General features: G+C 37.8%; 3 protein-coding genes across 3 annotated transcripts; 1 reads left to right on the top strand and 2 right to left on the bottom strand.

Moving 5' to 3' along the window:
• The first annotated feature begins 646 nt into the window (after positions 1-646).
• FKF1 (flavin-binding, kelch repeat, f box 1) lies at positions 647-4,054 on the top strand. The gene is made up of 2 exons (XM_086230361.1): positions 647-972; positions 2,081-4,054. Exons 1-2 carry the CDS (start codon positions 695-697, stop codon positions 3,684-3,686), a joined length of 1,884 nt encoding a protein of 627 aa, XP_086086487.1. The 5' UTR covers positions 647-694; the 3' UTR covers positions 3,687-4,054.
• Positions 4,055-4,562: 508 nt separating this feature from the next.
• Positions 4,563-10,191, bottom strand: DL1C (DYNAMIN-like 1C). Its single transcript, XM_086234609.1, has 16 exons — positions 9,861-10,191; positions 9,701-9,764; positions 9,112-9,219; positions 8,745-8,846; positions 8,308-8,358; positions 8,176-8,237; positions 7,891-7,981; positions 7,691-7,755; positions 7,272-7,466; positions 7,052-7,171; positions 6,905-6,975; positions 6,400-6,625; positions 6,000-6,050; positions 5,486-5,759; positions 5,137-5,276; positions 4,563-5,042 (listed from the first exon to the last, which is right to left on the bottom strand). Exons 1-16 carry the CDS (start codon positions 9,990-9,992, stop codon positions 4,917-4,919), a joined length of 1,878 nt encoding a protein of 625 aa, XP_086090735.1. The 5' UTR covers positions 9,993-10,191; the 3' UTR covers positions 4,563-4,916.
• A 717-nt stretch (positions 10,192-10,908) lies between these two features.
• On the bottom strand, positions 10,909-13,198 carry LOC147295655 (Tetratricopeptide repeat (TPR)-like superfamily protein). The gene is made up of 2 exons (XM_086234039.1): positions 11,352-13,198; positions 10,909-11,261 (listed from the first exon to the last, which is right to left on the bottom strand). Exon 1 carries the CDS (start codon positions 13,164-13,166, stop codon positions 11,523-11,525), a length of 1,644 nt encoding a protein of 547 aa, XP_086090165.1. The 5' UTR covers positions 13,167-13,198; the 3' UTR covers positions 10,909-11,261; positions 11,352-11,522.
• Positions 13,199-13,472: the final 274 nt, after the last annotated feature.

The raw sequence follows: 13,472 nt of genomic DNA, 5'->3' as shown, positions 1-13,472 counted from the left end.
AAAATAAAAGTTAAGGTACTTTTTTGCAAGGTTTTAAAGTTGGGGTACTAAATTGATACAAAATAAAAATTGAGGTACTTTTTTACAAGATTTTAAAGTTGGGATACTAAATTGAAACAACATATAAAGTTGAGATACTAAATTGTAATTTGATCTTTTCTTTTTTATGGAACACAAAATCAATAGTGACCGTTTATACCTAATTCGTGTAAAAAATTATTGCACAACAATCTCTATCCTAACTTGGCACGAATTCCCGACTCCGACAACGCCAAATCCCAAGCCCAGATCCAACGCAACGAAAATATCTTCCAAAACAAACCCAATCCCAATGACGTGGAAGCTATAGGGTGGCAAGTTAGGACTAGATATTTTCCCAGGAAATATCCGCTAGACACGTGTTGCCCATCCCACCTACGTCGACTGTTGCTATTACTTCCACCCTCAAAACTTTCTTAAACTACGGAGTTGCCACTCCCCTATGTTGTTGCCTTAATCCTTGCAGAGTTGCTGGGATTGCTCATAAATATCTTGGTGGTATTTTCGCAAATAAGATGCGCAAACGGAGCATTTTCGTTAGACAAATTCTAAGACTTGAAGCTATAAATAAAAGTAAAATGAGATATTTATTAGCTAGCTACACGCGCACAAACACCGTCCTTTACAGAGCGAGAGAGAGTGTTGTGAAGCTGCTATGGCCATGGCGAAGAACCACGAAGAAGAAGAGGAGGAGGAGGTTCAGAGCTTCGGGAAGAGGCTAAAATACATCAAATACGAGGAACCTCAAGAAGAGGAAGAAGAAGAAGAAGAGAGTCAGCTTCCGATGAGGCCAGGGAGGATAATGTACCCAATGACACCCACATCGTTTGTGGTCTCAGATGCTCTGGAGCCCGATTGTCCTATCATTTATGTCAACAAAGTCTTCGAGATCTCCACCGGCTATTGTGCTTACGATGTCCTCGGTCGAAACTGGTAGCCATTTTGATTTCTTTTTACTTTTTCTGTTTTTTTATTTATTTATTTGTTTGCTTTCTGAGAAAACTCTCTGGAAAATGATGCAAGAGAGTTGATTTTTGGGGTTTTTTTAAATTTTATTTGAAAGAGAATTTATTGAAATATGTAAGGAACTAAGGTTTGGGTTTCATTTTTAATTACAAATGTAGAGCAAAGTTTAGCTCTTGCTCCAAAAAGTGAAAAACAATGAAAGTGAAAAACAATGAAAGATTGCTTCAAAGTCAAACTGTAGAATTTGTCTCATTATGATGTAATTTTGTTTGCTGAAGGTAGTTGAAGAAATTCCCTCAAATTTCTTTGCCAGCTTAAACTATGTGTAGGATTAATGATCTTATCTTGGATGACTGATAGTTTCTCGTTGCTCTACTCTGATTTCAAGATGGTTCAGATTACGAGCAATGTTGATTTTGACATCCCAAAAGATACTAATTCAATGAGGACCTCATCCAAGTTATAGAAATTTTTGGGGTTAATAAGTTTTCCAATGCTGAATGCAATAACCATTTTGTGATATCAGTAATTCAGTACTCTTCTGAAAAATCCCCTAGTAGACTTTTTAAGTTTGAAAGACCCGTACAGTGTGTTTATGGGAATTCTGAAATTAGCTCAGATCTAATTCTTTGAGTTAGGTTGAGCATGACCAAATGCAGGTGACCGCATTCTTTCACATATAAGCCCGAGGGGCCTGGAACTATGGTTTTACCATATAGAATTATTAGTTTCTGCTCACAATTCAAAACTTTCCTGCGACTTTCAAAATGCCATCTTTTAGGGAGACATCTATTCCAAAATTTGCTTTCTAGTGATTGTTGTGATGCCATGATAGTCAACTGGAGAACTATGAACTTGTATCCAAAATAGTGGTGAGTTTTGATTTATCACGCAATGATTCAAGAGTCTGTAGATTACTTTTCAGTTTGTTGCATTTGTTTGAAGTTTTATTGAGTTGATTCACATACTACTGTCCATGTCTATAGTTGTGCTTTCATAAGCATATCTGTCATATAATAACTTATTGATATGTTCAAAATTTGTCTTAACCAATTAGCCAAATATTTTGTTTCAGTCGATTTTTACAATATAGGGACCCTCATGCTCAAAGACGGCATCCTCTGGTAGATCCTGTTGTTGTTTCTGAAATTAGAAGGTGTATTGATGAAGGAGTTGAGTTCCAAGGTGAGCTTCTTAATTTCAGGAAGGATGGCACTCCCATGGTGAACCGCCTAAGACTGAAACCTATACATGATGATAATGGAACTGTCACACACATCATAGGCATTCAAGTGCTTTCGGAAACAAAAATTGATCTGAACAGTGTATCATATCCAGTTTTCAAAGAGACATGCAGTCAGCTGTCTGATCAATCCGGTAAATATTCTCTCATTAGTGGACAAACATCTCTCACCCTGCAACAAGAAATATGTGGGATTCTTCTGCTCTCTGATGAAGTCTTGGCTCACAACATCTTATCACACTTGACTCCCAGGGATGTGGCATCCATTGGGTCTGTCTGCAGAAGAATCCGTCAACTCACAAAAAATGAGCATGTGAGGAAGATGGTATGTCAAAATGCATGGGGAAAAGAAGTCACTGGTACATTGGAACTGATGACTAAGAAATTAGGGTGGGGGCGTCTGGCTAGAGAACTGACAACTCTTGAGGCTGTTTGTTGGAGGAAATTTACGGTTGGAGGTGCCGTGGAGCCTTCACGGTGCAATTTCAGTGCTTGTGCTGTTGGAAATCGACTTGTTCTGTTTGGAGGCGAGGGAGTTGATATGCAGCCAATGAATGACACATTTGTTCTCAATCTTGATGCTGCCAATCCAGAGTGGCGTCGAATAACTGTGGAATCATCACCACCAGGGCGCTGGGGCCACACTCTGTCATGTTTGAATGGTTCTTGGTTGGTAGTTTTTGGAGGATGTGGGCGGCAAGGGTTGCTTAATGATGTGTTTGTTCTTGACTTGGATGCCAAGCAGCCAACGTGGAAAGAAGTTACGGGTGGAACTCCCCCTCTCCCTAGATCCTGGCATAGCTCTTGCACAGTTGAAGGTTCTAAATTAGTTGTGTCAGGTGGATGCACAGATGCTGGGGTACTTCTTAGTGACACATACTTATTGGATCTCACTATGGTCAAACCAACATGGAGAGAGATTCCAACATCATGGGCTCCTCCTTCTAGGTTGGGACATTCACTTTCAGTTTATGGTCGGTCGAAGATTCTCATGTTTGGTGGACTTGCCAACAGTGGGCACTTACAGTTACGATCAGGTGAGACTTATACCATTGATTTGGAAGATGAAGAGCCTCAGTGGAGGCAACTGGAGTGCAATGCATTCACCAGCATAGGCAGCCAGAGTGCCGCACTTCCCCCTCCTAGACTTGATCACGTCGCTGTCAGCATGCCTTGTGGAAGGATTATAACATTTGGCGGTTCAATTGCAGGGCTGCATTCTCCTTCTCAACTTTTCCTCTTGGATCCTTCGGAAGAGAAACCGACATGGAGAATTCTCAACGTTCCAGGGCAACCACCTAAATTTGCTTGGGGTCATAGCACTTGTGTGGTTGGAGGAATGAGGGTCCTGGTATTGGGTGGGAACACAGGTGAGGAGTGGATACTTAATGACTTGCATGAGTTGTGCTTAGCAAGCAGGCAGGACTCAGATCTATGACAAGATTATTTTGGTTACGTGATAAATTTGTTGTGGGATTTTAGACGCTCCTTATGTGTGACCAAACCGAGTTAAACACAGATCAATTGTATTAGACAATGTGGAGCACATGGGGCCATTCGGCCTGACATTGACACACGGATTAACCATTCTGATACCATGTTAAATTAGATGGCAATGGGTGGAGAGGCTTGGGATCTTATATATTGTGGTGCTAGAATTGAAACACCTAACGTGTGATTGTAATTTTATATTTAGATGGGTGCTTTGATGTATGTGTTTTTGCTTAGATTTGTACCAGAATGTGTAAAGATCACATCTTCTTGGATGGTTTATTTGGGATGTACATTGGAATTGCGAGCATGGGATATGAATGTGTATGCACTGTTTACGTTTTCTCACTATCTTTTATATGATCGACTAGTTGTTTAATCGGTCTCAAATGGTACTCGATCACCAATATAAATTCCAAAGTTTTGTATATCAACTTATGTAGTAGTGTGTTATTTGTTCATAACTGATTGTACCAGTCGGTGTTTATTGGTTTTTCTGTCCTTCACCCCGAAGTGTTTGTATAATTTTTAGTATAAATATCACATTTTTATAGTTAAGAAACGTACTGGCAACTGGAATTTAGGCCTCATCAGTGACCCGTGTGATGCCCACTGCAGTCCAAAAGCATCTGATCTCGCCCTTTTTTCTTTATTATTATTATTATTATTATTATTTTTTGGGTTTGGGAAGGTTGCTAATTGATGCTTATATGCTGAGAGATGAGTCACATGATCGTGCTATTGACAGGCTGATTTGAAGTCTCGTGTTCGAATTCATCAAACATACTATTCCCTTTGAAATGATGAGAATGATAAGGATGATAATGATGATAAACAAACCACGGCCGAAGAATTTTTTATATTGGAAAAATATTGTGCATGAGTCATGAGACATGACCATTTGGTAGGAACCAAAACTATTTAGAATGAAATTATCAATGTACACTCTGAGTAGAAGTTATGTTCGAATCATGTGCGAATTCAAATCTGAGCTCTTGCAGCAACTGTGGTCTGTGGTCTGTGGTCTGTGGCTGTGGCTGTGGGTTTTTCTTATTAATTTGAAGTAGAAACAAGAATAGGCAGCTTCAAATCTGGTAATGGTGATATCTGTCTCGTCATGTTTGAGTTTGAGTGGTAAAAGATGCACTTCTAGTAGCATCAGTGTAATGGGGCTCCTTCATTTCCATGACACAGAATCAATCTCATCTCTAGCTGACTTGTACAGTTCTAGCCGCTTAGCAATGCTTGTTCGCTTTTCCATGAGTGCTGGGTCCTCATCCAACATTGCACTAAGCCTCTCCTTCTGCACACACACCCCAAGCAATGGAACACATGGTTTTACATCATCAACTTCTCTTCAAAATTAAAGAGTTGGCTTTGAAAAGAGAAAACCTCACCTCTTGCCTCCCAATTTGAGCGTAGAAAAGGTTGAGCAGAGCTCTCTTGGCCTCTCGAACTTGACAGTGAACAACAGCCTTGGGAATCGAATTCCTCAGTGTGTCACAAACCATATTGATGTAAGAGTTGACATTTGTTGCTGATACAAATATAATCCATTTCAGCATTTCTCAACCTAGATTTTTTTTTTTTTAAATATCCAAAAGTTTTCTTACAAGCAGAAAACAAAACAAATAAAAACTTAATGAAACAGGTACCGAAATATTTGCTATGGCATGGAACAATGACAGTGTACGTGATATGTATGTGTGTGTGTGAGATGACTAAGTGAGCAGAAAACTTGCATACCAATCCTCCTGAGATAACTATCTCCGAGACGGTCCATATTTGCTGCTGCTTGGTTTGCAATTTTCTCTGCATTTTTGTCCGCATTTTTGTCCCCTGGGTTTGGAGTTCTCTCTGATTCAAAATTAATCTTTCTAAAAAATTCCACCGTTAGGTAGCTAGACTCCATTTCCACCAGCCGTGTAACTGTTTTCCTGCTTTCGTCACGAAATCTTTCCAATGCTTCTGTGGAAGCTGCTGCTATATCAGATTGAAGGGTAGGGAATCGTTTCAATTCCTGCAATTGCCATAAAGTAGCATCAGTACAAATAAGTTCCATCTAGATGTTGATTGTTGGGCATCAAAAAGTCATGTAGAAAGCCCTCCGGATTAAAAAGATATAAAAGATTTTAACTTAGTCGACTTGAGCCCAACTTGTGGCAAAGTAGAAGAATTGGTGCAGATAGAATCAACTTATAAACAGGTAAAACTGATTTTTCATAACACTTCCTTAAATCTCACGCAAAATTGTATTTACCTCTGTTTCAGCTATGGACTTCCGCACCAGTTCTTTCAAAACAAAGTGCACCTGTGAGAAAGCAATGGAGTAAAAAATATTCAGATAACCACAGGAGAAGTTGATATTCACTATATCTTAGCAATAGAATAAAAAATACAGAATAATACACCATATAGGCATATAGGCATATAGTGATGATTATAGATCAAAGAAAACTTATAAAAGACAAGCATAGAGATGCACCACTCCCAAAGTAAACAAAGAAGCATTCCTTGAATATGTTATAAAACAGTACAAATGATACAATAGATGGAAAGAAAAGTTAAAGAAAAAGAAAATCTTGAACTGAGTATTCCATGTGTCAGAACTTTTGAGTTTTAGTATAAATTATAGAATTTGAAAGAAATAAGAAAATTACAGCATCCACAGAGGCTTCAGCTGGTCCTTTGAAATAGACAATGGCTCCATCAATGAGCCTTCGGTATCCTTGTTCTGGAGCAATCAAATGGGGTTGATAACCATCAGCCTCTGAAACAACTTTTTGGACATTTTTTAAAGATAGATGACGATCAAACGGGAGCTTTTTTAAAGCAGCTGGTAGTTGATGGTCAAATACTTTGTATATTCGATCTCCACCAGGTCGCCTGAAGTAGCAACTTATTGTTAATTTATACAAATATATTATGAAATGAGTAAGAAACCTAATTTTTCTTTTCTAATAGAAATGTACTAATCAAACTCAGAACTCATCATAAGTTCATGATAGTCAAACCTTGAGCAAGTAATAAGGGTAGTGATTCTCTTTCAAGGGTTTTCTTAATCTATGTTGACAGCTTGTAAATAAATGGTCGTGATCAAAAATAAATATATGGTAATTCTCTTTCAATGGTCAATACATGTTGTAAAAAGGTCATGAAATTTACCCTCCATCCAGGTGTTCCTTAAATACACGATCAAATGCACGGCATAATTCTAAAATAGTGTACAGCTGGGCCTGTACATACAATAACACAATAAGTCAAACCTTTCAATAAACGAGAAAACTGACTCCACAAGGTCAACATTGTTACCCCTGAATCTACGCCAATTGGCCTGCCAATACGATCAAGCTCTGCATTAAGCTCATCAATGGTCTTATTGATCATGGCAAGAATACTAGGTATGCGCTGTCTAATAACAACCTCCAAATGCTGATAAATAAGAAAGATGAGATGGAACAGAAAATTTCAATAAGATTATCATGTAGGTATACCGTAGGCAGATAAAGACAATATGATAAACTAAGAAGACCTTAGACAAAAGTTTGGCAAGATACTCTGAGCCCATTTTATGTGCCAAGTGTCCATATTCAGGACTATTTTCAAAGTATTCTTGCTCCTTCCGACGAGCAGCAATCATATCAACATTTTTGTTGATATCAGCTTGTGAACGGTTCACAATTCCAACCCATGGGTGTTGCAGTCTATACGACCTTCCTTCTAAAACCTTAAACATTCATATAGAGTAGCCATTAGTTTGATGTTATGGCCACCACCAGAAGTAAGGGATTTGATAACACACTTATATATTCAAGTATTGCACTTGTATATTCATGAAAGACCAAAAGCTAACAACCATGAATTGGTGAAAGTTTAAATATTGCACTTCTATAAACAAGTAACTTTTTATTGTCTGCTCAATTTATGCAGTGAGTATGATTAGATCCCTACATCCAGAGCGTTGGTTCCCTTGTCCATCAGATCAAGCTTTGTTAGCACTCCAAATGTTCTTTCACCTAAAAATGCAAACATAATAGGAAAAAGAGAAAATAAGTATTTTAGCTTGTAAGCAAAGCACTTTTTTTTCATACACAATGAATTAAGGTGACAACAGTGTTGTAGCCTCTCCAGGCAAGGCATAGTTATATTACCTGAAGGGTCTACTTCTCTTGCAAGCTTGATGGCATCTGACGTGGCAATATCTTGATTAGCAGGAGATATAGCCAATATAATGCAGTTAGGCTACAAATCAGAGAAGTCCATTAGATTGAGTGCAGTATTAGTAAAAATAAGAAACCTATGATATATTCGATCGGGCAAATAATTTTTCGAATTCAATGTGAACTCTGTAAGTTAAGTTGATCATGCATTAAACCTCATGGAGTTGTCCACATAATTTACTCATCACAATTTAACCCAAAAAAAAGTATCCTCACCTTCTCAACATAAGAACGGACCATATTCTCAATATCTTCAACAATGGTTTCTGATTGTCCCTCTGCAAAAGCCAAATAATTGTCACTAAACTCTTACCAAACTGGAGAGAGAGAGAGAGAGAGAGAGATTACCTACAGCAACCTTTGTCAATCCAGGAAGATCTATAAGGGTCAAGTTTACAACTGCCACACAAAATATACACTTCAGTACCATGTAATTCAAACCAACAGGTAATGTTAACAATATCAGTCAACAAAAGGATAACAGTGTATACTAAATAAAAAAGAAAACAGATCTGGAATTGTTAAAGCATGAAATTGACAAACAAGAAGGGCCCAGGACAAGTGCTCGAAGAAAAAGGAGAACACTTAAGAATAATTATTGGAGAAAAAGGTATGCCTTCTGATTGGTAAGTAAATAGATTATACGTACTTTCATGTCACCCCCAAAGTTTAAGCAAATGCTTGGAAGTGAGGGAAAAATAAAAATAAATAAGGCAAAAGAAAGAAAAGTATTCAATTAAATGATTTCCATCCATAAGGTTGTCACAGGAAATGAAAATACAAACCATTTGGAGAATATATGCTGAGATGAATTGGAATGTTGGAGATTTGTTTTGATTTCCCAGTTATACGATCAGTCTCATCAGAAATCTCCTTACGTACAGCAGCTGCATAAGAAAACAGGGATGCTCAGTGTTTGGTGTAAGAGCTAAGAAGAAATAAAGCCATTGTTTATGTGAATAGGTAAGGACATTCACTATGTACTTAAAAAAACCAAACAAACAACAAAGGGGCCATATCAACGTAATTAAACCCGCTACCATCCTATGGTTATTACGTAATTATCCATAAAATGCAATTGTCATAAGCTCAAGAAATTCATCTTTACATCAGCCCAAGAGAAAATGCACCTCTCATTGAAAGTTGACATACCAAAATCGGTAAACTTCCTCTTAGGCGCATGAAGAAACTCTGCATATTCAGACCGTCCTTCATCCGTCTGATGAAGTTGCAACACTAACGGTCTCCTTGTCACAATACCTTGCGATCAAAGAAAGATAGCATAAGAAATAATACAGAATTTTGCAACATGAAACTACTACGACCCACATCATGACTAACAATGGCAATGTCATCAGCAGTTATGATGAGCAAAATTTGCTCAAAACCTCTGTTGGCTACTTAGAAATGCAGGAAAACTTCCAAATGAAAACAATAAAAAGTTATTGGCAAAAAAAAAAAAAAAAAACAAATAAAAAGTTAATTCTTGAAATTATATCAATCTGGGATGCTTGAAAAGATAGCCTCCACTCCACCGAGCTTAGTGCAAATTATATAGCTTTGCTTGAAATGAGCTTCAAATGTTTTACTAAGAAGAAGATCGTAGATAAACAATAAAAAATTAAAAACCCACATTACATCGCGCATTCTCTTTACTTTCCAAGTAAACATAACCACAACTAAAGAAAAAAAAAAAAAAAACATAATAGCGAGCATCTAAAAGAAGAAAAACGAGAATTACCGGATCCACGAGGCAAGAAGTCCCTTCCGACCACGCTTTCTAAAACCGAAGACTTCCCGGAACTCTATTTTCCAAAAGAACATATGAAAGCATTGAAAAACAAAAATCCAAATAAAAAAATAATAAAGAGGACATGAATGAAGAGGTAGAAGTGGAAGACCTGGCCTCCAACAACAGCAACCGTAGGAAGAGCTTCCCAGAGCGACATGCCCTCACCGCCATAATCACCGAGAACGGTGCAGGCTTGCTGGATTCTGTTGACCAGGCCGATCAAGCTTTCCAATCTGGCCATTCTGGGATCAAATTAAAGCGATGAAGATCTGAGAGGAAAATGTGAGTTCGTGGGAGGGGAAGGTTTGGATCTGAGAAGGCAATGTGGGATCAGATTAAAGGCATTGGGTTGCTTGGATCAAAGATGTGATATTTTGATGTGAGTTTGGGTGCAGAGATTGAATCTGAGAGACAGAGAGAGAGGGAGAGAGATAGATAAACGGAAATAACGGTTATGATATAGTTGTTGCGCCTATGTATTATGAGTATTAATGTAATATTGTAAAGCTTGATGTTCACAACCCATCTTACAACTTACAATTGCCCTTTTTATTTTTTCTATATACTTGTTTTCTTCTTTTTCTAGGTAAGGTAGGGTTGGAATACCAAATATACCTTTATTATTTTAAAAAAATATATATATTAATAATTGATTTAAAATGAAAGGATAGTATGGTAATTGTGTAAATCTCACATTTGTCCCTTTTACCTGTTTTTACTCCTCTTCCTCAAGTAATGCTAATACGCTATACACATTCATCGTATTTAATAATTTGTCTAGTCTAAAAATATGACATATGATAAATGTGAAAAGGATAATGGAGTTAAGTAGTATTTTTCTTTCCTTTTAATAAAGGTCCGAATTGAGTAATGTAGTTGAAAGCTGAAATTTGACTACACCGTCTTATTCTTTTTGATAATTGGAAATTATGTTAAATGAAAGTTTAATCCATAATTCATAAGTTGACTCCTTTTTAGGGGAATTCATAATTCACATAAATAGATTAAATGTAATAGATATTCCACAATTGCATAATTTGCTGGACACAGACCGTTGACACGCTAGGCCGCTAGCCAAATGCACACTGTGAAACCAACAAATGTTTACAAAATTGCATAGAAATCATAGGAGTGTTGGGCTCCCAAAGATAACGTTGTAGAAGAGGGAGAAGCAACTGTTTACGCAGACGAGAGCTTGTAACGCCATGGCAGTAGCCAGGTGTTCAGCTGAATGAGGCAATATTAATGGCCATGCCAGCAGTTGCTATTATATTTGCATGCATTTCTGATCCCATAAAGCATCTGCCAATACACCAGTAGCATAACCAAATGAGCCATTTCCTTCATTTGATGAAAGAGCTTGCTCTAGAATCAATGGTCTTACCATCACATATGTTGATGTCCAACATCATGATTCTCCTCTTCCTTTTATGGTAAGTCCTGACCCCCCACACACATATTGAAATGCCATGCCATAGTGGTAAGCATTCCTTTGAGCTTATAATAAGAGCTGTCAACACAAAATATGATATAAATTAGTAAATTAGATGATGTCAAACAATTTCACATGCAAAGCTATACATAAGATCAGAGGTATAACCTTAATTTTGCTCCTGATTGAAATGTAGATTAGGCAGAGCACTTTGTCTGTCACTTTAACTGTGACAAATAGCCTCATATGAAAGGAATATAGCAGCAGATAGAATTTCGTATTGTAAGGAATTGACTGGATCATATGGAAGCAATGAAGCCTTACACATGCTATTACAAACTAATGTTCTCCGTCTACCTTACCTCCTGTAACTACAAGCCCTCTCTTTCTCATTTCATCATACAAATCTAAAATGGCAACATCATTACCCTCCTTGTGATAGCCTCTAATCAGAATATCAAAGACTGCAGAGTCGGGAGTAATTCCTCTTTTCAACATGTCATCAAAAACCTGTTTTGCTTCAATCATAAGTCCCTTATTTGCTAAACCAAAAATAAGTGAGCTATAAGTTAACAGATCTGGTATGATGCCCTCTCTAACCAGTTTATTCTTGAGCCTAAAAGCTTCGACCAGGTTACCCTGTTTGCACAGTCCAGCGATCCAAGAAGTGTATACAAACTTGTCTGGTATAAACCCTGCCTCTGACATCTCCCTGAAGACCTTCTCAACTTCAATTAAGTTTCCTTCCTTACACATCCCATTGATAAGCACGGTATATAAAATTTCATTGGCCTTTTCTTTGCAAAAGTAGTCTCTTGCCTCCTTCAGACACCCATGCTTGCATAAGCCATCCATCAAGGTTGAAAGAGTCACAGCATCAGGTTCGAACCCCCTCACTAAAAATTCCTTGTAGACAGCCAAAGCTGCTTTTAAATTCCCAGCTTTGAAATATGCATCCATAATGGTCGTCAACAACATCTTATCTGGAGCTAGCCCACTCCCAACCATATATTCGATAACCTGAATTGCTTGATCTAACCGACCATTTTTACATAGGCCTGAGATAATAACCCCATATGCAGCTACATCAAGGTTAAACCCTTGTTTGTGCATTTTACTCACATACTTCATGGCATCACCTACATTTCCTTTCTTTAAATGTCCATCTATCAATGAAGTGTAAACAGCTGAATTAGGCTCAACCCCATCTTCCGACATCTTAGAAAACAAATGCTCGGCTCTCTCTGACATCCCTTTCTTGCAAAGCCCATCAATTAAAGCATTATAGGTAACCACATTTGGAAGAAGTAAGGATTCCCTCATTGTCTCAAGCAATTCAAATGCAACCTCCAAATTACCAGCTTTACAATACCCATCAATCAAAGAAGTAAAAACAAACAAATTCGGCAACACCCCATCCTTCACCATATCACCAAACACCCTATAACCCAAACCTAAATCCCCCAATTTACAAAACATATCTATAAAAGTACTATACGTAACCACATTTGGTGAACAACTCTTCCACATCAAACCCATGTACACAAGTGCTTCTTTCTTCATTTTAACCTTAGAAAACCCATTAAACAATGTATTAAAAGTAACCAAATCAGGTCTGCACCCTCCTATGCGTATCTTTTCCATTACAAAACAAGCTTCATCAATATCACAAATTTTACAATACCCATCAATTAAAGAATTGTAAGTTACAATATCGGGTAAGCACCCGAATCTCGGCATCGAATTTACGAGCTTTCGGGCAAATTTAATGTGACCCAAATTACATAAAAAGGAGATAACTGAATTGAACGAAGAGGGGTGAGGATTGTACCCTTTGGAGAGCAAGTGGGAGAAAATTTTCACAGATAGCTCACCACAGTTGGAGCTAATGAGGCTATGGAGGAGCTTGTTGCAGGTAAAGGGATTTGGGAACTGTGAGGTTCTTCGCAGGTGAGCAAAGAATTGGAGGGTTTCTCTGATCATTCATGGATGGTAATGGATGTGTATTGTGTTTACTGTCGACTGTCGAGCGAAGAAAATTGAGGGTTTTTGAGGGGTTTAGGCTCAAATCCTAGACGACGTCGGCTGTTACACTGTTCTTTTCTTTTCTTTTTTTTTTATACGAAGAGTGGAATGGATGCCTATTGGACCATTGCTTATGTGGAGATAATTGGGCTTCACTGCTTATGTGCCCATTGTCCCAATAAGTGAAAAGCCTGTCAAACATGGGTCTTGTAAGTTGAACCCATAGGGATATTGATGCCTTTTTTTTTTTTCAATTCTATTTAC

Source organism: Dryas octopetala, chromosome 2 (genome assembly GCF_963921425.1).
Source record: "Dryas octopetala chromosome 2, drDryOcto1.1, whole genome shotgun sequence".
NCBI classification, from domain to species: domain Eukaryota; kingdom Viridiplantae; phylum Streptophyta; class Magnoliopsida; order Rosales; family Rosaceae; genus Dryas; species Dryas octopetala.
Note: the sequence above shows the minus strand (reverse complement) of the source record. Positions and strands in the feature narration are given on the sequence as shown.